This window comes from Candoia aspera, chromosome 7 (assembly GCF_035149785.1).
Source record: "Candoia aspera isolate rCanAsp1 chromosome 7, rCanAsp1.hap2, whole genome shotgun sequence".
Taxonomy (NCBI): Eukaryota; Metazoa; Chordata; class Lepidosauria; order Squamata; family Boidae; genus Candoia; species Candoia aspera.
In genome coordinates, this window is record NC_086159.1 from 58,941,676 (window position 1) to 58,968,071 (window position 26,396).

Below are 26,396 nucleotides of genomic sequence, written 5' to 3' on the forward strand. Positions count from 1 at the left end.
AGAACCAGGTGCATCATGAACTTGAAAAACTCAGACGCATTCATGAAAAACAACTGAAAGAAAAAATAATAAGCATGTAGATTTCACCATTTAGGTATCTGCTCTTCAGGCTGATCAACAACAATAAAAAAGTGGAAAGGAAAAAAACTAATACATCATTTGGCACAGAATTTTATATGTCTTGAAGCAATTTAGCCATTTTCTGCTTTATTTTCTATTTCTATGCTCAACTTTCCTGCACTGCTTTTTAAAAAAGAGGTAGCTACAAACTTTGCCAAGACTATTATACTATAACATGCTGAGGTACCTGCTGGATGCCTATTTTTTATTTTCCCTATACAAATAAATGAAGTGATTTTCTCTGCTGACTTTCACAGAGGCAAAAAGATGCCTCCATCCTCCAATGGGGATGTGGAGTGAAACCTGGCCTTCACTAAGGACTTTTTAAAAAAAGGGTTGCTGATGAGATTGTAACATTTCCCAACTCTTACTGTTGATTGTTAATATATCCCACCCACCCCAATAATGAATGGACAAACCATTATATTCACTTGCAGAGGAAGGGAAATATTTGCTGTCATATCTCCATGTTCACTTTTCATTCACTTTTCTTTTTTCATTGAGAAACAGCACCCAGCTGCAGCAGGTGACACCACCTAAGTGACCTTAGTTGAACCTCAAAAAGCTAAGTGGGGGCATCCTGGTTATACCTGGACAGGAGACTATAAGGAAACTGGGTTTTTTTTAAAAAAAAAACCAACAACCAGAAACCCTAACCTGTGAGAAGATAATGGCAAAATACTTTCCTACAGCCAAGAAAACCACATGGGTACGTTAATGTAGTCAACAAAAGTAAAAATTGATGTGCCGTTATCCTTTAAGAGCATGCATGCTCATATGTTTATACAGAAAAGAGTCAAAGGAATGGAATCTGAGCATTTGCTGACTGACCATATTTCTAAGGTAGCCCTTTTTAAAAACTAGTCATGCTACCCACTACAGAAAATTGGTGCTTGCATCCATAATGCTTTTTCAAGATTCTGTGTATGAGGAATATACATACCTTAGAAATACAGGAATGTATAGATCTTAAAAGGAAAAAAAAAGCATTAACTTAATGAAAAAAAGAAACAGGGAGAATCCTGCACGATGCCAAGCATGAAATGGATTTTTCGCTGTTTACTGAAAATCTGAGAGAAGAGAGGAATAGCTTTGGAAATGATTAAAGTTATGCTATGGTCACAAAAGATTAACTTCAACAAATAATGAGCTTGCTTTCACATATGATGCTCAACCACAGCTATGCACAGTGCGTATGAATTGACACAATCACTGCCAAACCTTCAGGTTGCCGTTCTCCCCCCAGCCTGATTTTCCCATGCAGCTATGAGAACTTTAACAGAGTTCACGGTTTCACCTTCCATAAAAGTGGAGTTGTTATGTGCAGACCAGAAAGGACTGTTTAAAACAAACTGTTCAGTTGGGCAAGCCAGCTTTATGCTGATAATTTTTTTGAAGTTGCCTTTAAAAAAAATGCACATGCTATGAGCTTCTCAGAACCCAAGAAAGTAGATAATAACTGACAAAATATTACTAACTTGGCAATTCATGCACATTCCTCTATAACTGTGCAAATGGATAGCCACATCTCCATCCAATGGCTGTTAGCAAGAGAATTAAGAAGTCCCCTCCCTAGAGAACATACTGGTGGCTTCTACAGTGCAAGGATCCAGCTGTCAAATGTCTCCAGCATAATCCCTTTTCCCTTTTAATAAATCCGATTGAAGACTGAGAATCTTGTTTTCTCTTGCCAAGTACCTGACACTACTTTTTGTGGAAATAAAAGCTTCCAGAATTGTCCTTTTGGCTGCATGGGATAATAAGGGAAGATAACAAGACCTCACTTGAACTTCTTCAACTTGTACATACATGGTGGGCATATATGCATGTATATATGTATGTATGTAACATGTATGTAGAGTGTAGTGGAAATACCCCAGTCTTCCACATTGGCTAGACTTTCTGCTTTGGGATAGCAACTTGGTAGTTGCTACTGCAACCAGCTACTTTCCAGGGAGCAACCCACCTGGCATCCTCTCTCTATCCTCAGTGTGTGACAGAGATAGGGCTCATTACCTGTTGTGCCTTTCTAGAAATATAAGGTCAGAAATTAAAAGATGGAAATAATTTCAGTAATGGATCCTCCTCGTCATGCACATAGAGGCAGTTTTAGCCTTTCCACTGCCTCCTTGGAGAAGAGAGGAAGATTAGAAGAGAGACCAATCTCACCCAGGCTAAGCAAAATCTAACTTTACTTAGAAAAGAAGAAAACATAAAAGCCTTAAAATTATAAAAGAGAATGCAATATTCCAGGCATACCACAAGATGGGGGTGTCTGCTACAAACGAACTATTTTTCTCTGTGGGAAGGGAGCCTACCAAAATATTATGAATAAAATTAACATTTTTGTGCTCAAACTGAAGGATGGAATGCAAGGCGGTGATTAAAAATTCAGCGTCCCAGTTTATACAGAGAACAACACAGAGCAAACCACTTACATAGCACAGAAAAAGACATTAATTCTGATTCAGATTCCTGTGTAAATTTATTACCTGTATCTTCAAAACTAGAATTCTCTGGAACATAGACATTTCATTTGTCTCAGTTACCTGAATGTTCTATAGATAACTGGCAAGTCTAAATTCTAATGAGAGGCTATATGAAACAAACTTAGTCTCATGCTTTTTTTCTTCTGGTTCTTCCTTGGTTATCTCCTCCAATTCTGCCTTTTTTATTTTTAAAGGACTCAAACTATTTATCTCCAGAATAGGAGAGGCTGGAGTAAATCTCTGTATATACAGTATGTGACAAAGAGTATGTCTCCCTCATAGATGTAACTGAACATCTGAGACCATCTGGCAAAAAGCCCAGAGTATTGTGAATGTCTGGCATGAGGTTACAACCACAACACATGGTTTTGCATTAGATGCAAATGTACTAGACATTTGCAGTAATATATTTAGCCTGGCTTTCACAGTTAAGAAAATGTTTAGAATACTTTTGACTAGAATATAATATCAGACTGCTTCTTAAAGCAAATGGTTCTGCATATGTAAGAATTAATAATGCTTGGAACAGATGTAAGAGAATAGTCTTTGTAATGTTAAGAAATATTTAAATTAGTGTCACATGTTTTGTGTAGAAGCTAGATGATATGATGTAATGTCATGTAGCAAAGTGGAGGAGTATTTTTTTCAAAATTATGCACACAGAATTTGGCTTTGTCACTTCTATTTAAAACAGACTGACTTGTCTGAACTGAAGTTCAGAATAGCAAAGGTATATAGTCAGTATATATTTCACCAGTCATCAGCAGCACAATTCAAATCACTAAGTGATGCTGCATTGTGAAAAAGAAAAGGGAATGGAGGGGAGGGGGGAAAAGATAGATAGCCTTTCGTCTAGCAACTTGTAATTAAGAATGATCTAGCTCAGAGAACAGGCATGAATTTTGACTGCTGTGAAAAAAAAAGTCTACCGAAGAAGCCTTTTGTTAATGTAAGCAAAAACTACAGCTGTTAAGCTTACATAAAGCACTGGAGGGACACAGGGTTCTAAGCTTGAAGATCACAGTACAATTTTCCTTTCACTAGCTTTAGTTCACTTGCTATAGTCGAAATATAAGCAGTACCCTGCTGGACCGGGCCCCAGGCCCATCTAGTCCAGCAGTCTGTTCGCACAGTGGCCAAGTAACTGCACAAGCAAGTCTCCCAGCAGATGGCCTTGAGAGGCAGTCACGCTGCCATCAAGGCTAATAGCTATTGACCCCCATGACTTCCATGAATCGATCCAAGCCTTTTTTGAAGCCAGCCAAGCTGGTAAGCAGCACCACATCACATTCAGAATATATTGCTTGCTAAGGCTGACAATGCCTCACACAAAGAATTTGCCTTCAAACCACGCATTGTTTGTGCTCCACCACATGTATCCTCTCTAAATACTGATCTGAGCTGCACCTCTGTATAATGTTGCACCTCAATGCTGGAATCAAGTGGTAGAACCTTTTCCACTAACATTGTTACTTGCTTTATCCAATTTGCTTTTAATAAGCATGAACTGCACAGGGTCGTAAGTTAATGTCAACTCTTTAATCTTCTGGCTACAAGTTGTCCTCACTTAATGACCCTAATTGGGACTGGCAACTCTACTGCTAAGCGAAATGGTCCCTAAGTAGGAAATCACATGACCATGACTGTGCTTTCTGGCTGGAAAGAGACAAGACTACTCAGTTTTGTACCTTTGGTATTTGTTTGCCTCCTAACCACTCCTCTGCCCTTGGGAATGCTCGAGTGCATGCTTACTGTCTTGTACACATTGAAAGCAATGTGATTGCACCACAGCCTGGGCCTGGGAGACATGGGTGCACTACACAAACAGCTTACAGTACGCAACTGAAATCTCTTCCTTTCCAATCTCTCCGCTCTGCGAGGGGGAGGGGAATCAAGCAATTTCTTTAGGCACTCTCCCTTTTGCCTGACCCTTTCCTGCTGCCGGTGCAATCACATTGCTTTCAATGTGTAGAAGATCAAGCAGCTTACTCTCTCGAAATCTCTTCCTCTCCATTCTCTCTGCTCTGACTGTACTGACTGTAATGGTGATCACATAAATGAGGGATGCTGCGAAGGTTGTAAATGATGGTAAATAGGCTGTAAAGTTACTTTTTCAGCACCATATAACTCTGAACAGTTGCTGAACGAATGGTTGGTAAGTGAGGACTACTTGTATTTTATTCTAATAATTTCATACATCATGTTTTTAAAGGTACTGTTTTATCTGAAATATGCTGTAAACTACCCAGATACTCCAATCGGAGGCTCAATTAAAATTCAAATAGAGCTAGTCCTCATTTAGTGACTGACTTGTTTAGCAACCATTCACAGATACGATGGTGATGAAAAAGTAACTTTACAACTAGTATTTAAAACATATTTATGATTTTTGCAGGTCTGTGAAGCAAAGACGCTGAAGTAAGATCATAACCATAGTCACAGTTTCACTTAGTGACCCCTTTGTTTAATGACCAAGTTGCTGGTCCCAGTTGTGGTTGCTGCATGAGGACTATCTGTAGCAGATGCAGTGGCATCTTCAGGGCGAATTAAAAAAAAGGCAACTCATCCCATTTGTATGTGCATCAATAATCCACACATGTACACGTATACAAAGGAAGTAAGGCTTTGATCACACTGCCACAACCACTATCCCTTCCCCACCCCGTAATATTACTTAGCAGATACCAAGCACATAATATCTGGAATTTGTCACAACCTGAGGTACAATCTTTATTGATCTTTCCCAACTTCTTCTCCAGATGTTTTGGTAGTACAACTCCCAGAATTCTCAGACAGCATCATTGTGGCTGGAAATTCTGGGAGTTACTGTACCAACATATCTGGAGAAAGCTAGCATGAAGAGAATTGATTTTTGTTCCTTGTTTTTGAGATCCTCACTAGCAAAAAACCTGGCCACATGTAGTGAATAAACCACAGTTCAAAACCAGCTATTAAGATCCACCTTTACTAGCTACAAGATTACATTTTACACTGAACGTACCAGGCTGGCCATTTCAGAAATAAAGTAAATATGAATGATTGAAAAATTCTATTTTACATTTATAAATTGCATATGCCAACCATCTTGCCATTCTCCATACATTCTGGTTACAGTTCATTGATAATTTGTTATCTACGAATTAGGTTTTCACTGGGAGTCTGAAACTAATACATATTTATGGGGCTCACAAAGAAGTTTTTAGCAGTTACCCTCTCAGTATTTTAAACTAGTAAAAAAATGTTAACACTCACCCTTCCTAGCTCTTTATCTTCAAGTGCCAGGACCCCTGTGCTTTCTGTAAAAAGTTTCACTTTGACTACAGGCCGAGGATGGGTTGTGGTAAAATCCCCTTGAGTTCCCCATCTGTAACAACAACAACAACAACAACAACAAATTGTGACATTCATAATCCAAGCTCATTAAAGTTAAGTGGCAATCTGAGTTTCAGTAAACAAATGCAAGACTTCCACTTCCCTACACACATACAGACTAGAAATCTATATCTGAACACTAAGTTCTGAGAGTGGCAGAGGTTTAAGGATTTTTCATATATTAGTTTTGCAATTAAAAGCCATTCAGTGTGGCAGATGGCATGATGAAAGACTAACTATATGCTGTGAGTATACAACAATAAGTGGATAGATTTGTGTAAATTATTTGGGGTAAATTCAATTTTTTCCCATTAGAAAGCATGTTAAAGTTCTTTTTCAAGTATCATGTGCAGTTGTCTAGTACAATACTGTAAGTAGCGTCTAATGTGTCCAGAGATATTACAGAGTATTGTTCTTATTTTCCAGCATGACGGTAAACAACAATATCAGAACTAAAGGTAGAGTATATTGAAGTTCTTATGTTTGATCGAGAGAGCCAGTTTGGTGTAGTGTTTAAGGCACTGAGCTAGAAATCGGGAGTCCGTGAGTTCTAGTCCTGCCTTAGGCACAAAGCCAGCTGGGTGACCTTGGGCCCGTCCCTCTCTCTCAGCCCTAGGAAGGAGGCAAAGGCAAACAATTTCTGAAAAACCTTGCCAAGAAAACTGCAGGGACATGTCCTGGGCGTCTTCAAGAATCAGACATGATTGTACAGATTAAAAAAAAATGTTTGATCAGAAACGAGAGAAATCAGGAGCAATATAGCTGTAAAACAAAAATCTAATGTAGACATTTTATAGTGGTTCTGGTAACTCTGCAAGCATGACATTGCACATTGTTAAAGCTTCTATATCTATACACAAAAGGTGCCAATCAATCCATATAATCCAACCGATCACACAGACATTCTCAACTATCAACTTGGTAGTCAGAGAGAAACCACAGTGCTTCCCTTCTTAAGTTTCCTATCCCACAGGAAGAATGTCAGAAGGAAGGAGAGCCAGTCTGGTCTAGTGGTTAAGGCAACGGGCTAGAAACCAGGAGTCTATGAGTTCTAGTCCCACCTTAGGCATGAAAGCTGGCTGGGTGACCTTGGGCCAGTCACTCTCTCTCAGCCCAATCCACCTCACAGGGTTGTTGTTGTGGGAAAAATAGGAGGAGGAAAGAGTATTAGGTATGTTGACCACCTTGAGCTATTTATAAAAATAATAAAGGCTGGATATAAATAAAATAAAAGTCCTCATAAAAAACAAACATATGTGAAACGTATACTATATGGATAGCAAACCATAGCGATTTATTACAGAAAAGATCTTAGTTAAAACTGCATACACAATAATCACAAGGCAGATTAGCCAATATTCATGCATAAAATATTACTGATAGGAACATTTGCTTTGATCTGATTTGCCTTTAGCTCCTTCAGCTCTATACTTTTAAAGGTTTATATACAAAAATCCACATTATAAAACATAAGTTAATTTGAGCAGGCCAATGCTCAGCAATAGCTAACTTCGAAGAGAATCCCATCTAACAGTTGGTCCCAACAATCTACCGGCAAGCTCCTATCCAGGCTTTAAAGAAGAATGAACAGGTGCTGATTTTTAAGTTCTGTTACAGTAATATATTCTTGGTGGCATTTATTTCATAGCCCACTGTACAAGAAACAAGACTACTGTGTACAGAGAAAGTAACTCTTTGAAACAGCCTAGCCCTGTGACTGATGTGTAACCATAATTGGCAGAATAAGTTCCTTAATGGACAAGATGTTATTGCAAACCCCACATTTCTGAAATCTCTCTGAATGCGCCAACAAGTTGACAGGCATGTGCTTGCTTTTAACAAATTTTTAAAAGTAAAAACACCTCCCTTTTGTATGAAATAAAATACATAGTACCCTACTTGACCCACATATATATTGTGGATTTAGCAGTGAAAGATGACTTTAAAGAAAAATGCAGAAAGGTTTATGTGAAAAAGTCACTCTCACTCTGGAAAAAAAAGAAAAGAAAAAGAATTGATCAGTAACTACAGAGGACCTAGTTAAATTAGGAAAAGACACAGCTGCTTTAAAGAGTTTCAGGGAAATGCTCCACTTGTACCCCTAAGCACTTGGAAGCAAAAGAGCTTCCAGAAAGATGGAAGCAATGCACAGCCCTGCTATAGTTTATAGTTTAATTTTTTTTTTCATTTATATGCTACAAGGTGGGATTATACTGCCATTACAATCATGTTCAAAAGATCGAGTTCGTCTATTTTAATATATGAAACTATATTTGCTAAATATAGCATTTCTTATTGGAAACAGTATCCTGTGAAATAAATGTGATGTTATCATGAAAACTTAATCTAGCATTCAGAGGGACTCTCTGTATTTTAAATATATGTATATTGATAACTTAACATGTAACTACATTTGCAAGGAAAAAAAATGATATTCTACCTCTGAAATGTCAAACCAGACATCATCTCAAACTTGTTGCTGATACTATCCTGCATTTTATTCCTACATCCTGGTAATGTCTAATTAAAATAGACCTGCAACTTGACAGCATCTTGTATGATCAAAGTTCCTTTCCCCATGCATCTTCACTGGCTGCCCAGTGTATATTGTGGGAAAAGGCTGAAGAAAGAACATTATGAGGAGAATATGATGATACAAAGTTGTTTGTTGTTGTTCCTTTGAGTCAGTGTTGATCCTGGCGACTGCCTGGGCAAGTCCCTGCAGTTTTCTTGGCAAGACTGCAGAAATGGTTTGCCGTTGCCTCCTTCCTAGGGCTGAGAGAGGGACTGACTCAGGGTCACTCAGCTGGCCTTGTGCCTAGGACAGGAATAGAACCCACGGTCTCCCGGTTTCTAGCCTGGTGCCTTAACCACTGCACCAAACTGGCTCTCGATACAAGGTTTAGTGATGGTCAAACAATTTAGGCAAAAACTAATACTGAAAGCAAATTACCTTAAGATATGACAAGCTTCTAAATACATATTTTGTATGTAAATACTATGGCTACAACTGTGTTTTCCATAATTTACAATCCCCTTATAGATAGTAATAAGCAAATGGTATCCATTTCATAAAATCTGACTCATGATAAAACCAGCCTCTATGACACAGAATCAGGTCTATTTTGGATTAGCATATGCATTGTTCTCTTATGTATAAATCTTGTCTGTAATTGTTCATGGAAAGCATTTCTGTATTTTTCGAGTTACTAGTTTTGATTTTTTCCCTGAAGCACCTAACCATCAGTAAACTATCATAATATGAATTTATTCTGTTGCAAGGGTTGGGTGCCTTAGTGTCATGTTCACATTCTAATGTCTGGTTAACATTGTAACATTTCACATGTCATTCTCTGTTCCGTATCTCTTCACCCGGGGTTTTTCCATTCTGTTGCCCTCCCTTGTTTTGAGGGCTTGGAATGCATGTTTGGGTTTGCGCTCCTGTTCAAGGTTACTTTCCCAGGCGCATCTAACGGCATTCAGCACCTGGGAGGGGGAGCGTCCTGACGGGCGACCGGGCGGGACCTGCCCACAAGCAAGGCTTTTAAGTTTGTATTTGGCGCGCTTTTGCTCATTCTCAGCTTTCTCTGTATTTGCATACTATTCCTTTAATAAATCAGTTATCTTTAAGCCCGAGCTTGTGAGACTGAGTATTTGGGTTTAGGCAATCGTTACATAAAGCTGAGAAACATTTTTTCCATTTTCCGCTGGCCCCATCCAATCCTTGGATAAGAGGGAACGCTAGCGATGACAGAACCTCAACTTCGCGTAAGTGAGGGAGGCGAAGAAGAGCGGGAGGTGGTCAAAAGCCGGCCAGCGCTAACCTCGAGAGCGCAAAGAGCAGCACGTCGGGAGTTGCGAGATACCCAATTGGACGAGCTGTTGACATCCATACAGGAGAGTCTCAGGAGTGAACAGAGATCTGTTATGGAAAGAACCACGGGGAGGGGGTCTCCCCAATTGGCCTGGGAGCACGAAGTCCCTCTGTCACCGAAGGTGGTGATAACCAACCAACCCCCGGAGGAGCCGGTCACTCCGGCCCGTATGAGGGCATTGGAAGATAAAATGGATTTAATAGTGACGATCCTCAAGGATCTACCCAGAGAGGATCAGCCCAGAGAGGCAGAGCCCACCCCGGAGGATTGGGAGGAAGAGCCGTCACAGTACCCCAGGCACAGCACCCTGTCCACCCGGGGGAGAAGTAAGACTCGATCAGCCCATCAAAGGGGAGAGCGAGAGGCAAGACCTCCTAGGGATCGACCACTTGTGGGGGCTCGGCGCACGCTGTCATTCGCGGCACCGCCACAGCCAGCTGAGCCGGCAAGAACCTTCCCACCATTTGGAGTGAAGTTTGATGGGGATCCCGCAACGCTCTCCTTCTTTATTACGAATGCTAAGCATTATATGGAAGATTGGGGTCGGAACTTTCGGTCTGAACACGGTAAGGTCAATTTCATTGCCAACAAGCTGAGAGGAAGGGCAGCGGATTGGTATGTGCAACTATGCCAAGCTGAGGCAACCGAGTTAGAGGACTTCGATGAATTTTTGTGGGCACTTAAAGAGCATTTCGAAGACCCCCTAGCTCAAGAAACGGCTAAAAATGACCTGCGGAAACTTTACCAAGGGTCCCTCTCAGTTGCCAAATATGCGTTGGAGTTTAAAGCTTTGGCAGGAAAAGTGGAAGACTGGTCTGAGCCAACAATCATCGAATTGTTCAAGCAGGGGCTTGAACCCGAAATCCTTCGATGGGCTCTGGGCAGAGATGATCCCAAAACGCTATATGGATGGATCCAGTTGGCGGGAAGCGCAGAAAATGCCCTACGAACCTATGCCCATACCAAAGAGCTTAGACAAACACGTCTCGCTAGAGGAGCGCGCGCATCTGGACTTGCCAGCCGCCCCAAACCGAAAACCTGGGAAGAAGAGAGGGAGCAACGGTTCTCCAAGGGTCAGTGCCTCCGATGTGGGAAAGAAGGGCATCGAGCCACGTCGTGCCCGAGACGCCGTCCAGAGGAACGACAGACGAAACCCGCGATAAAGACGCCTGCTCCTGCTCCACCGCGAAAACTGAAGGCAGCCCTCGCGGAACTGGACCCCCCCGACCTACCCTTCGGAGAAGAGGAGGAAGAGTTGCAATTCGAGCAGCCGGCGGGAAAAGCCTACCACCTGCCCTGAAGGGCGCCCTAGGGCAGGTGGAAGAAACCGGGCGTAACCATGATTCGGTGAGTGGAAACTTTCCCACACTGACTGTTAAACTTAAGCTGGGCTCACAAACCAAAACCGTGGAAGTGTGGGCCATGCTAGACTCGGGTTGCTCCCGTTCTCTAATGCACCCTGATGTCGTAGCGGCTCTAGAACTGCCCACGTTCCCTTTGCCACGACCCATGATTTTCACCCAGTTGGATGGAACTATGGCGGGAGGGAAAGCAGTTAATCTTTCCACGGGACTGGTCGCCTTGCAGATGGGCTCCCATCAGGAAAAGCTGCCATTTGTGGTAGCTCCAGTGGGGGGTCCTCTGGTGATTTTGGGGATGCCTTGGTTTGTGCAACAAAACCCTTTCATCAACTGGCTGCATAGAACTGTGACGTTTGCGGATGGATTTTACAAAGTACCCGAAAAGGACCTATTGGAGGACATGGAGGGTGGAGGGGTAGCGTATACCACTGTACAAACGCTTCAACCTCTTGAGGGGCTACCCAATCACTACCAAGATTTTGCTGAAGTATTTGGGGAAAAGGAAGCAGATCGCTTGCCACCCCACCGAAAAACGGACTGTGCCATTGAGTTTTTACCAAATGTAAAATTGCCTCACCCAAAAATATACCCCATGTCTCCCAAAGAGCTTACCACGCTAAGGGAGTTCATTGACAAAAATCTGGCTAGGGGTTTCATTGAGCCTGCTAATTCCCCGGTAGGAGCGCCTGTCCTATTCAGGCCAAAAAAGGATGGGTCATTAAGGCTTTGTACCGATTTCCGCGGGCTCAATGCGGTCTCAATATTAAATAAATATCCTTTGCCCCTGATCAAAGATATGTTATCACATCTGGCCAGAGGTAAAATCTTCTCAAAACTGGATTTGAGAGAAGCTTACTTTCGCATTCGCATAAGAGAGGGGGATGAGTGGAAAACAGCGTTCAACTGTCCTCTTGGGGCTTTCCAATATAAAGTTTTACCATTCGGTTTATCTGGGGCACCCGGGGTTTTTATGCAGTTAATCAATGAGGTCTTGCATGACCACCTATTTAAGGGGGTACTAGTCTATTTGGATGATGTATTGATTTATACAGAAACCATGGCAGAACATATCCACTTGGTGCGTCAGGTACTGGCTAAATTGGAAAAAGCAGAGTTGTATGCAAAACTGTCAAAATGTGCGTTTCATCAGTCGCAAATTGATTACCTAGGCTACCGAATTTCAGCTCAGGGCATTGAAATGGACCCTGCAAAAGTCGAAGCTATTGTAGCATGGGAGCCTCCGCGTACCAGGAGACAATTACAAAGTTTCCTTGGATTCTCTAATTTCTATCGGGCGTTCGCCCAAAATTTTGCAGAAATCGCCCTCCCCCTTACTGAACTGTTAAAAACCAAAGGACAGGGGGATACGCGACGTTCAAAGAACCCAGGCGCGCTCCTTAAATGGACTCCAGCCTGTCAGCAAGCGTTCCAAACGCTCAAACAACTTTTTACCACAGAACCAATTTTACAGCATCCAAACCCCTCTCAACCCTTCGTTGTACAAGTCGATGCTTCTGATTTTTCCATAGGCGCAATTTTGTTACAATCTGACCAATCTGGCGCTTTAAAACCCTGTGCCTACCTCTCTCGCAAATTCACTGAAACAGAGAGACGTTGGCACGTTTGGGAAAAGGAGGCTTTTGCTGTAAAAACGGCTTTAGAGACGTGGCGACACCTATTGGAAGGTACTTCCAACCCTTTTGAAGTCTGGACTGACCATAAAAACCTGGAAGCTCTAAGCACCAGCCGAAAGCTCAGTCCAAAACAGCTGCGCTGGGCTGAGTTCTTCAGCCGCTTTGACTTCACTCTTAAATTTATACCAGGCAAGAAAAACTTTTTGGCTGATGCACTCTCGCGCAGACCCCAGGATGATGGCCCAGGGCCAACGGTCCAAGGCACCGTCTGGACCGACAAACAATTAAGTCTGGCAGCAGTGACTCGCAGCCAGACTCGAGCACAATCGACTCCGCCTCCGGCCGCTCCGCCTTCCAGCAGCTCACCTCCCTTGTCAATTCCCTCCGATTTGCAACAACAGTTGCTCTCCCACCTAAAAACGGATACTTGGTTGCAAGCCAACAGACACATGTTAACTTTCACCGATGATCTTGCCTGGCGCAACGATCGTCTCTATGTACCCGCAGCTATGCGAAAAACCATACTCCATCGCTGCCACGATGACAAGCTAGCTGGGCATTTCGGCTACGTAAAAACTTTGCACCTCGTTCGCCGGCAATTCTGGTGGCCAACTTTACTCAAAGACTTAAAAGAATATGTCACTGCGTGCCCTGTATGTGCAGCGATAAAGCGCAAACCGGGCAAACCCCAGGGCCTCCTTCAACCCGTAGCCACTCCGTCGGTTCCTTGGCAGGATATCTCCATGGATTTTATCGTTGATCTACCCCCTAGTCAACGCAAAACTGTCATTTGGGTCGTCAAAGACTTTTTCTCCAAACAAGCCCACTTTATCCCATGCGCTTCTATCCCTACCGCGCAACAGCTGGCACGCCTCTTCCTCATCCACGTGTACCGTCTCCACGGTATCCCCGCCCGTTTGGTGAGTGACAGAGGCACACAATTTACGTCACAATTTTGGCGCGCATTTTTGAAACTTCTGGGTACGAAACAATCACTTTCTACTGCTTGGCATCCAGAAACGGACGGATCTACAGAGGCTGTTAATTCTACCTTAGAGCAATACCTCAGAGCTTTTGTTAACTACCAGCAAGACAACTGGGTCGATCTACTCCCATTTGCTGAGGTCGCTTACAACAATTCCATTCATCAAACCACTGGTCAAGTTCCTTTTAAAACAGTTTTTGGACGCGAATTTGTTCCCATTCCTGAACTTCCTCATCCTCAACCGCTCCCAGCCACCCTCGCTGGCTGGGCGGACTCTCTCAAAGACTCATGGTCTAATATTCTACTTGCCCTCCAACATGCCCAAGCAAAATACTGCCATCTCTTACACAAAGATGAAGCAATTACAACATGTCAATCACTGCAGATTTAATTCTAATGGAGTTCTGAGATGATGGTGAGAAAAAAGACAGCTAATGCACAGAAAAGAAAAATTTGGGGGGAGAAGGAAAAAAAAAGCCTATTAAAATCAAGATTTATAATGATATTCTGAAAGAGACAGGGAGGATACACAAACACAAAACAGAGTGAATCTACATATTCCTAGTATAATAGATACATGCATAAACTGAACAGGCATCTAACTTAATGAAGCTAAACTATTTTTGTGACTCTTATCACCAAAAGATTATTGTTTTGAAATAGGGCTAATATCATCAGCCTTTCTTGAATCCATTGTTGTTGTTATTTATTCGTTTAGTCGCTTCCGACTCTTCGTGACTTCATGGACCAGCCCACGCCAGAGCTTCCTGTCGGTCGTCAACACCCCCAGCTCCCCCAGGGACGAGTCCGTCACCTCTAGAATATCATCCATCCATCTTGCCCTTGGTCAGCCCCTCTTCCTTTTGACTTCCACTCTTCCTAGCATCAGCATCTTCTCCAGGCTGTCCTGTCTTCTCATTATGTGGCCAAAGTATTTCAGTTTTGTCTTTAATATCATTCCCTCAAGTGAGCAGTCTGGCTTTATTTCCTGGAGGATGGACTGGTTTGATCTTCTGGCAGTCCAAGGCACTCTCGGGATTTTCCTCCAACACCACAGTTCAAAAGCATCGATCTTCCTTCTCTCAGCCTTCCTTATGGTCCAGCTCTCGCAGCCATATGTTACTACAGGGAACACCATTGCTTTAACTATGCGGGCCTTTGTTGTCAGTGTGATGTCTCTTCTCTTAACTATTTTATCGAGATTTGTCATTGCTCTTCTTCCAAGGATTAAGCGTCTTCTGATTTCCTGACTGCAGTCAGCATCTGCAGTAATCTTTGCACCTAGGAATACAAAGTCTTTCACTGCTTCTACATTTTCTCCCTCTATTTGCCAGTTATCAATCAAGCTGGTTGCCATAATCTTGCTTTTTTTGAGGTTTAGCTGCAAACCAGCTTTTGCACTTTCTTCTTTCACCTTCATCATAAGGCTCCTCAGTTCCTCTTCACTTTCAGCCATCAAAGTGGTATCATCTGCATATCTGAGATTGTTAATGTTTCTTCCAGAGATTTTAACTCCAGCCTTGGATTCCTCAAGCCCAGCTTGTCGCATGATGTGTTCTGCATACAAGTTGAATAGGTAGGGTGAGAGTATACAGCCCTACCATACACCTTTCCCAATCTTAAACCAGTCCGTTGTTCCGTGGTCTGTTCTTACTGTTGCTACTTGGTCGTTATACAGATTCTTCAGGAGGCATACAAGATGACTTGGTATCCCCATACCGCTAAGAACTTGCCACAATTTGTTATGGTCCACACAGTCCAAGGCTTTAGAATAGTCAATAAAACAGAAATAGATGTTTTTCTGAAACTCCCTGGCTTTTTCCATTATCCAGCGGATATTGGCAATTTGGTCTCTAGTTCCTCTGCCTTTTCTAAACCCAGCTTGTACATCTGGCAATTCTCGCTCCATGAACTGCTGAAGTCTACCTTGCAGGATCTTGAGCATTACCTTACTGGCATGTGAAATGAGTGCCACAGTTCGATAGTTTGAACATTCTTTAGCGTTTCCCTTTTTTGGTATGGGGATATAAGTTGATTTTTTCCAATCTGATGGCCATTCTTGTGTTTTCCAAATTTGCTGGCATATAGCATGCATTACCTTGACAGCATCATCTTGCAAGATTTTGAACAGCTCAGCTGGGATGCCGTCGTCTCCTGCTGCCTTGTTATTAGCAATGCTTCTTAAGGCCCACTCAACCTCACTCTTCAGGATGTCTGGCTCTAGCTCACTGACCACACCGTGAAAGCTATCCCTGATATTGTTATCCTTCCTATACAGGTCTTCTGTATATTCTTGCCACCTTTTCTTGATCTCTTCTTCTTCTGTTAGGTCCTTGCCATCTTTGTTTTTGATCATGCCCATTTTTGCCTGGAATTTACCTTCAATGTTTCTAATTTTCTGGAAGAGGTCTCTTGTCCTTCCTATTCTATTGTCTTCTTCCACTTCCACGCATTGCTTGTTTAAAAATAATTCCTTGAATCCATTACGTTAAATAATTAAATTCTATGATGCAAATGTTTATATAGTAGGATGCTGAGGTAAATTGGAGAGAGATATTCTCTTGGCTTCTATTTACCATAAGGACTGTTAAGGCCAATTTCTATTTCTTCTGCTTCAATGTACTAACAATGAAAGTGTGTGTGTGTGTGTTATATCCTGTGCAGTGTTTTCAGTTACACTGATGTGTAACTGAAATGTGACCAGTTTTATTGTACTGAGGATCATCAGATATGAGTAGCCAGCGTTATTCTTTGGGATATAACATCTATTGTATGGGTATAATATCTATGGAGAATACCATCTGGCTGTCCATGTCTGATGTCCAAATAGGACAAAACCAGTCACAATGTAACTGAAAACACCACACAGGTTATTCACCATGTAAAAATGGAGAATCCTGCTTCACCAGAGTGAGACTAGAAGTCATGTAAACCTTATACATGAGGGAATGACATATTGCAACCTCTGTATCTCTCTGTTCTGAGAGCATAATGGAAGGTGGACTGTATATACCATTCTGATAGTTTCTATGACTGCACTTGTTCTTAGCCAAAAGGCCGAGAAGTGACGATAGATTTTATCTATTTCTTCCTGCAACGACTTAGCACCAGGACCTGGATTCCTCCTAAAGCTAATGCACTGTATGTAGTCAACTGAAATGCAAAGCGCAGTTTCCAGTAGAGGGTTTGAACCTCATAGACTAACATCTGGCTACCTACGTCTGATGAGTTCTAATATGACAAAAACAGTCACATGATGCCTCCTTGGGGTCAAAGTTATTGAGCATGAAACTTCACTTCAGTAGTGTAACTTTAGTTCTTTACTAGCTTCTTGTTTTGCTCCATAAAACATCAAATTCCTAACTAGGCCATTATTAAACTACTGTTTTCTCTGAAAGCATACACATGATACATTTTTCTTTAGCTTAAAAAAAAAATCTAGTACTTTTTATAGTACAGTCCAAGATTTTCAAACAATTATAGTCAGGTATCATTATATTATAGGGACACGGTGGTGCTGCAGGTTAAACCGCTGAGCTGCTGAGCTTGCCGATCAGAAGGTCGGCGGTTCAAATCCGCGTGACGGGGTGAGCTTCCGTTGCTAGTCCCAGCTCCTGCCAACCTAGCAGTTTGAAAACATGCAAATGTGAGTAGATTAATAGGTACCGCTTCGGCGGGCAGGTAACGGCGTTCCATGTAGTCATGCTGGCCACATGACCACGGAAGTGTCTACGGACAAACGCCGGCTCTTCAGCTTTGAAACGGAGATGAGCACCGCCCCCTAGAGTCGGACACGGCTGGACTTGATGTCAAGGGAAACCTTTGCCTTTACCCATCATTATATTACAGATAGTATATTCATCCTCTTACCCCAACAGAAGTCTTGGGATGTTTGCAAAGTGATTTAAAGGGATATTTTATTTTTCATTTTATAACTGCCTACAGTCAAAGATATCTTGACTTATAAAGAAAACACCAAGTAACTTGCCAAAATGGGCTTCAGAAAACCGCTTAGGGCCTTTAATGTGTCCCACCACCGATGCTCCCGATGTACCTACTATATTTATTTTATCACTTACTTAGGTAAATATCCTACCTTTCCACCACATGGGTTTAAGTAATCATCACCACTGCTATTTCAAATGAGGTTACTTTCCCACCACCATTGCTATCTTAAAGGCAGCTACTGTGCTGGAGCTCCAGCATCAAGAGAAGCAAGCAAATATAATCCCCACACAGCCTCTGTTTCCCTTTCCCTTTAACCTGACTTTTGGTTTCCTCTCCATCAGGCATAAACTCTACATTTTATCACCTCCTTTGTTTCCACACAGTTCTGGAGAAAGAAGAGAACATGGTGGAGAACACCCTAACCTGTGAATGTTACATGCAGCTGCACAAACTTTCCAATAATGAAATATCCTTAACCAAACTCTAGCTTCTACTTTCATTAGGCTCATCTCTAATAATATGGAGACATTAGAAACAGAGTGAAAAACCTGAAGCATTGCTGTAAGAAATTTCTACTGAAGAAGCTCAACATAGGCAAAGTTGGAAAAAAGGACCCAGATGTGTCCCATAAGGAGCTACACTATCAATTTAGCATTAAATAATTTGACAGCTGCTAGCACATAATAAACACCCCCCTCTCACCTGTGCAAATTTTTTTGGAGATAGCAGTAACTCTCCAGACATTCAAAGATACATACAGGCAGTCCTCACTTAATGACCTTGGTAGCTAAGTGAAGTGGTAATTAAGCAAATCTGACCCAACTTCACAAACTTTTTGTGGTAGCTGTTAAGTGAATCACCACAGGTGGTAAGCAAACCACGTGGTCGTTAAGTGAGTCACATGGTCCTCCATTGATTTTGCTTGCCAGAAGCAGGCTGGGAAGGTCGAAAACGGTGATCACGTGACCATGGGACACTACAACAGTTGTAAATGCAAACCGGTTGCCAAGCGCCCAAATTGTGGTCATGTGATTGTAGAGATACTGTGATGGTTGTAAGTGTGAGGACCGGTTGTAAGTCATTTTTTTCAGCACCGTCTTAAGTCTGAACCATCACTAACCAAACAATTGTTAAGTGAGGACTGCCTGTAACTGCTTTGAGTCTTCCTACCACCTGAAGTGTGGAAAACAGCCCCCAAGTATTTATAGCAACTTGCTTGATTTTATATCCATATAAACTTCATGTATAATTTTTGGTCCATTTGCAAAAGGAAAGGTACGGGTAATAAATTTAGTATGTAGCTATATAATAACCTTGACTTTTGGGGAGGGTGGTTTATGATACCCACACATATGCATTACACCATTACACATAGACAAATATGCAGCCTGCAACACATTTATCTGAAGTAGAGAAAGCAATGATTTTTGGACAGGATATTTTTCTGTTGCTTTTATGTTTTTCATATCTATTCTTTCTTTAGGAAAGTTTTCTTAAATTCAAAATCATCTTCCTTTAGGGTAGTTCTAGTACTTGGGAATTTCCAGTAAAAACCCTGTGATAAATGTGAGACAGAATAGGCTGCAAGGTATTCTTAATTACTTAATCTGGAAGCATAGCTGCCACTAGTCAGATAATTAATAATAACTTTTAGCTTAAACATGCAACAATCTATGCTTATGGCCTTTGCCTATGGAGAGAGCAAGTTCCATTTTCTAGAGTTTATTTTAATCTCTTTAGTTAGTCTCGTAGTGGACATTAAAAAAAACTAATCAGGCTAGGTTAAAGAGTTAAATCAATCCAATTTCTTATCCTTGATCCTTTACTAGTCATTGAAAGAAAAATAGCATCTCATACACAAATGTTGATCCTATGGAGGATGGGTACTAACCAAACCAATAAAAAAAGAGTATCATGAATCTGCTAGATGATTTCTACATTCACCTTAAAAGGCAGGATGTAGTCAATGTTTTGGTGACATGAGGACTGCATTAAACAAAGGACAAAAATGAGACCACAAGGAGGATGGACATTATGAGATGGGATAGGCCATAGCACACCTGTAAGGTAGAACTAAAAATACCACTTTTTTCCTGGATGTTCAGGTACATAATGCATACAAAAACAATTTAGTATTTCAAATATTATTATATATTCTCCAAAGTAATACAAATCTAACAGCTGCAATGCTTACTATAGTGAGCAATTTTATTTTAGTGACATCTGTAAACACTGCGTCTATCAAGATAACTTAATTTAGCAAAGCCTGAAAACAAATAAAAACTATCAGGATCAATGTTAAGCAAGATTCTCTAGCTTCTTCATACTATGGGATTTACAGTGGATCAGGAATACAAAATATTATTTTCATACAAAATATGAAACAAGGTGAGGGAATAGCATTGTGAATTGAGAATGTTAATTGAAAAAGCAACGTGTATGCATGTCCTGATGTGTCCAGATATTGAAATTGATATTCAGAACACTAGAACTGAGTTTAAACTTCTCTCAAGGGTAGAGATAGGTGTAGAGGAATAGGGAGATAGCTTTGAAGAAGTAGACTTATGTCAGCCCTTAAAGGATAGAACAGGTCACGAAATAGGTACTAGAACTCTATTTTGTTGATATACTGTAGGCTATAATAACAGAATCTTGATAGCCTGACAGCATTTCTCTTTTTCTCCCTCTTATACTAACATGAATCAAGGCAAGACAGTCTTGTATTTCTTCCTTACACCCTCCAGGTTTCCAGGAGGTTTCCTAATGACTCCTGCATATCTTCTTCAAGGCTATCCCTGACTCCTCTACAACAGGGGAGAAGATCTTCATGAAGCAAATTATTTGTAGACAATTGTTCAGCAAATGGAACTACTTCATTTGACAAAATATCTAGAGTTGAGTGTGAGGGCAGAAGAGAGTGAGATACAGATCTAAAAAAGAACTATGCATATCCATCGTGGCTTGTGGTGTGGGTTACTGAATCTAGATCTTAAAGATCAAAAACCTTACACTGAGGTACACAAAGGGGAAAAAAACCCAATATGTATATGTGTTGAATCAGCATAGCACATAACAGCTTGATATTTGGAGAATATTATTGTCATGAGGGAATCTTGAAAACAAATGGAAACATGGTATACATGTGAAGTTCCCTTTCCACTTCCCTAATTAAGAAGATACATTTAGGGAGTCATAGCAATGCTAAATGTTTCCATATCCTAATTGCACATGGTTGAGTTTGCTAACCAAAGGCTGTCAAGGAAAATAATAAATGATATATGAATACATTGTGAAAAGTTTGGGGAGTATTGCAACTAGAGGTATAAATTACATCTGCTATAGATTTCCACTGGAGACAGTTGGTGCAATATGCCTCAACAGTGTTGCTTTTACCATGTGGGCTTTGGAACATTCATTTCTACCAAACTGGCCCTGCATTAATTACAGCATTAAAATTCTGCTGTACAGTAAATATTTATCTTTTTCAGCTATGTGTGCTCTCACAGATTACGCCCCCCCCATTGGCAAAATTCAGAAAAATTGATTTAATAACTAGCTACCCACAGGTTTCACAATTTATGGGAAATTACAATCCTTATATCTACAATTCCAGCAGTACCCTCCAGATATTAATGAAGTTATCCACTTGGTAATTTATCAAGTCAAAAATATAAAATGTAACAATGTTGACCTCTATTGGACAATACATTGCCATTCTAGATCGCTGTACTAAAAAATAAGTAGACTGTTTCATTACAGCTCCAGAGGGCAGAACAGAACCAAGGATACAGCTAGATGGAAGGAGGTTCAAGCTAGACATCAGGATTCATGATTATGATTCATGATTCATGACATCAGGTTCATGATTGTGTGAGATGTCAGCCAGTGGAATAGCTGCCATGTGAAATCATGACTTCTTCTTTGCTTTTTTTTTAATCCATTCAATCATGTCTGATTCTCAGATACTGCCTGGAGAAGTCCCTGCAGTTTTCTTGGCAAGTTTTTTTCAGAAGTGGTTTGCCACTGCCTCCTTCCTAGGGCTGAGATAAAGTGACTGGCCTGAGGTCACCCAGGTGGCTTCGTGCCTAAGGTGGGACTAGAACTTACAGTCTCCCAGTTTCTAGCCTGGTGCCTTAACCACCACTCCAAACTGGCTCTCTTCTTTGCTAGAGGCCTTCAAATAGAGGCTAAATAGTCAGTTGCCTGCATTTGCAAATCAGAAAACAACAGTAAGAGACAACTACTGTGCAACTGTTTTTAGACTAACTCCAGTGTGGCTGAATGCTGAGTCACTTGGAGTAAATGCTGCAACCAGTGGCAGCTTGGAAGGGTTTTTTTCCATGGCCTTTATACCCGTATATCTGGTTCCTATGTCAGCTTCAGATAGAGACAGACAGACAGACACACACACACACTAATTCACCAGTTAAAGCCAAAGTTATCTAAACTAATCAACATCTGGAAAGGAATCTGGCTATGACTGCATACCATCTGAACTGATTAAGAATAATGCAGATTGATGGCTGCCATTATTGGCTCGGCTTTTCCCTTACATTGACAAGTCTTCCTGAATCTCTAAAAATGGGGGTGTGGCTGATATCACCCCTATCTTTAAGAAAGGTAGGCTTTGTAATTATTGCCCAATCAGTCATTTAAGCATGTTTAGCCAGCTTCATGCCAGTCATTCTTTCTGGAAAACTGTAAGATTTTGAGAACATAGTGGCAAAAGAACAGGCAGTTTTAGAACCAGATGCTTCACCTTAGATCAGTGTTTTCGATCTTGCATATTTGGTGGAAAAATACACAGTGATTATAAATCAACCCTATTTGTAAGATCTCATAGAAGACTCTGATTCCATTTCTAAAGAGTATGTTTTAAAGCTTAGTGCCTTTTCAAAAGACTGGGATCTGCATAGTTCTCATATATGAACTGCCCCAAAATATGGATTTGACAGTAAGATGTAGTACTGCAGGAAACCTCTCAGAAGCAGTATGAGCTAAGAGAGAAGTAAAGCAAAGGTGCATTTTTGCCCCATTACTTTAATTTCTGAATCAATTCCATACTGCAACATTTAAGCAAAGTATAGTATCATTCCAAAGTTAGTGGAGAAATATATATAGCTATTCTACTATATGAAGATGGTAAAACAATTCTGTCTGTTGCCAATAGTTTTAAGGCACTGGGCTACCTTTGCTGAAATCACTAGCTGCAAATCAAATTCAATAAAATTAAGACCATAACATTTGCAAAAAGACTAAAAAAATAATTTGGAGCATGGATGAGCATCTGACTGATGAACATACTAATTGCAAATTACATGCTTTTAAATCTTTGAGAGGGGCTGTTCTTTGTTTTACAGGGAGAAGCAACCCTCATATAATTTATGCTTCCCAGAATGTCCAAAGGAGTATAACAATTGTCTTGCTTTTCCTTTACATCAAAGACCCCAAGTATAAGCTGGCTTGAAAAGCTACTTGAGACTAAGACACTATCAGAACTTCTAGATAGGGTTGAGCCAATTTTACTGTTTACGAGGCCATTCAATTTAAATGTTTGAAGCAACTGCTGTAGGTGGTGGTCCACTGTATACAAAAAGTGATACTTCGTGTTGAGGTGGATTTAACCAAATGTTAAATATGATCACGTGTCTTATCATATTTACATTTCTCTTAAAGCTAATTTTTCATCCACAAATATTTGCCCTCTAACCTTGGTTGAAAACATCTGGAGCTTCTTTGATATAGGAACAAATGGTTACACTATGGCTTCTCTTCCAAGGATCTGCTTATTTTGATTTACAGTATGAGCAGCCTAGTGCAGACCCCTGAATATGGAATACCACACTCAACACAGCAGAATATTGGAGGGTGCTGAATTAGGGAATCAACAGAATTGTTTCAAAGCAGCAAGGTACTTTGACCAACTTATTGTACATGAATATTAAAAAGCTTTTCTACTACTATGCTTCAATATTTTACTCCAACTATTCTCAGGGGCATAGGGCACCCTTGGGAGGATGCAGATGACACATTTCTTGCCCATGTTTTACTATACCGTGTTTTGTACAGACACTGTAGGCAATAGCCTAACAACAAGCAGTATGTGCTAGTACCCAACATCTCATGGAGCTTCTAAACAAATAAACAGAGACATAGTTCAGCATGGAGATCTAAGTTTGGTTGCACCAGGATATTTAATTTTTTTAAAGTACAATAACTTGTCTACTGCCTGTTACCTCACCTGCCTACAAATTATTATTATTTGTGACACTGGTCAATGACCATAATAGTAAAGTTTTGGTTCAACTCTAATATAAATGAATGGGCACCAATGAATTGAGCCCTCTAACAAATGCCGTTCTCTGCTTAAAAACTTGCACAACCTAGCATGTATTCAGGAAGACTGGATCATATTTTAAATGTTTACCTCAGTGAAAACAGCATATAAAACTCTGTTTCTATTCCATATGGAAATATGGAAAGTTCTACATGGTGAATAAATGCAAATTTTCCAATATTTTTTAAATGCAAACAACAGCAACAAAACCTTGAGAGAATGGAGACAAATACAGGAAAACACGGATGAATTAAGCCTAAATCTAGTCTCTATTTAATTATTTTACAAAATGTTACCAGACAGAAGTTTTAAATATGTAGGCTTCTCCAGCATTCTGTATAATTCTATTAAACTACTCTGACATTCATTAAGCAATTGCCAAATGTTGTGGCCTGCATATTCATGATGAAATATTTACAGAAAGGAAAATTAAAATGGTTTAAACATCAATTGGGCATTCCTGTGCTCAAGCTCTATTTTATGCTAGAACCACAGAGTTAATAATGGAGAATAAAATGCTAGAGACTAGCTATTCAAGGAGATGGGAAACCCTGTTGTTTGAAAGCAACAGAGTGATGCATTGCTCTTTATGATCAGCCTCAGTGAAAGTGTTCTCCTAACCGAGAGTTGAGAGAAAAGGTCACTGTCATAGGCTGGTGGCCTTTTGAAATCTTAAGAAAGCAGAAGACTGCTGGGTGGGTGACATAAAAGCATTACACGCACATTAAGAAAGCTTTAAGATGGCTGGCAACTGAAGGAGCAGGACATAGCAGAACATTATTTTATGAAGAGTCCTTATCAAAACAATAGCCTACTTTACAACAATTCTGAAATGTTATTTGCCTTAGATATGTTTATGCTTTTATTTTATTGTTACCATAACATACAATTTTACTATTTCAAAAGAATCCACCTATGTATATATATCAATTTCTGGGAAGGGTTATTAATTGCTTTTTAAAAAAATTGATCAGGAAATGGCCAGTCTCATCTTAAAAGAGGTACTGAATCAGATTCACACCCAAGCAAAGGAGATTTGTCTGAATAGGGACATGATGTTAGATTATATTTCATCTTTAAAAGAACCAGTCTGACCTACATGGTACAAGGAGATCAAATGTTTCTATTTCTGTTTACATTTTTCACAGTTTAGCATCTGTCTAATTCCTAAACTATTAACTTAACTATATACAGTAATAATCATAATACATTTAATAAACAATGGTTTGAAGTTGTTAAGATTAAATATGGTTAACATTAGATACCTTTAATTAATCTAAGAAGGCTAGTCTCATTCAAAATGCTTGTTACGCTTTTTCCCATTCCTTGGGGCACAGCAACAGTTATTTTTCTACAGTGACTTGCTTCCCCTTCCACAATAATAGTAATGGAAAACAGAATGAGTAGGACATTTATTTGTGTGCTATTGCCCCAGTTTTTAAGAAGTTCTTTGTAAAAGAATCTTCTTTCATAAATTTCCATTATTAATCCTCGTTGGCATTAGAAATGATTGCAAGAGATTTGTGAGGCATGATTCCTGTTCAAAATGTCAACTTCTTTTATTAAAGGTCATGATATTCATAGTTTACTTGTATCAACAGTTTTGCAACCTACATTTTTCTGCACCATCTCTAACGCCACCAGAAGCAATAGCCTTAGGCAGTTGTTATGCATGTGCACAATGTGTATGTGAGTAAGGAAACCATCTGTGAAGTCCACATGCCACATCCTCAGGTGGTCCCAATTCACCATGGATGCCCAGTGAAAGCAGATAAATGCTCTCTATAGACATCCTACAACTACAGCTCTGCAATACAAGGGCCTGCAAACCTAGACAGAATGCTAACTCCTGGCTTTGATCTGGCACCTTTTGAAAGTTTAATTTGAGAATTAATTTAATTTGGAAATGCTGATGAAACCTTTAACAGCAAGTTTTTTCTTTAGGGGAAAAAAAGAAGAAGTGAAGAAACATATTGAAGTCCAAAGTTGCTTTTCAACAGCTACAGACATCTATTAGACTAATCTTTCAAAAGATCAGGCAACATTCCAGAGTATGGAAAAGAAAATAATTTCTCCTCTCCATAGTGCCTACCGGCTCATGGTTCTCCTGGTCAGTTACACCATATTTTCAGTCCAAGAGGATGAACAAGAGGAAAGAAGGAAATACCACGATATATTCCCTTTTCTCCAAGAGACAGTTCTGCACATTTTTTTAAACAAAACCTTTTAATTTTTAGCTGTGGCATGGAAAGCTAATAATATTTACTGTGAAATT

General features: G+C 40.4%; 1 protein-coding gene across 4 annotated transcripts in view; it reads right to left on the reverse strand.

Moving 5' to 3' along the window:
• The window catches only part of CADPS2 (calcium dependent secretion activator 2), a 351,208-nt gene that overhangs the window by 187,140 nt on the left and 137,672 nt on the right, over nt 1-26,396 (reverse strand). For all 4 annotated transcript variants that reach the window (XM_063309566.1, XM_063309564.1, XM_063309563.1 and 1 more), the window contains exon 7: nt 5,862-5,973. In XM_063309566.1, coding sequence (XP_063165636.1) covers nt 5,862-5,973 — 112 coding nt within the window. The remainder of the gene's footprint in view (nt 1-5,861; nt 5,974-26,396) is intronic.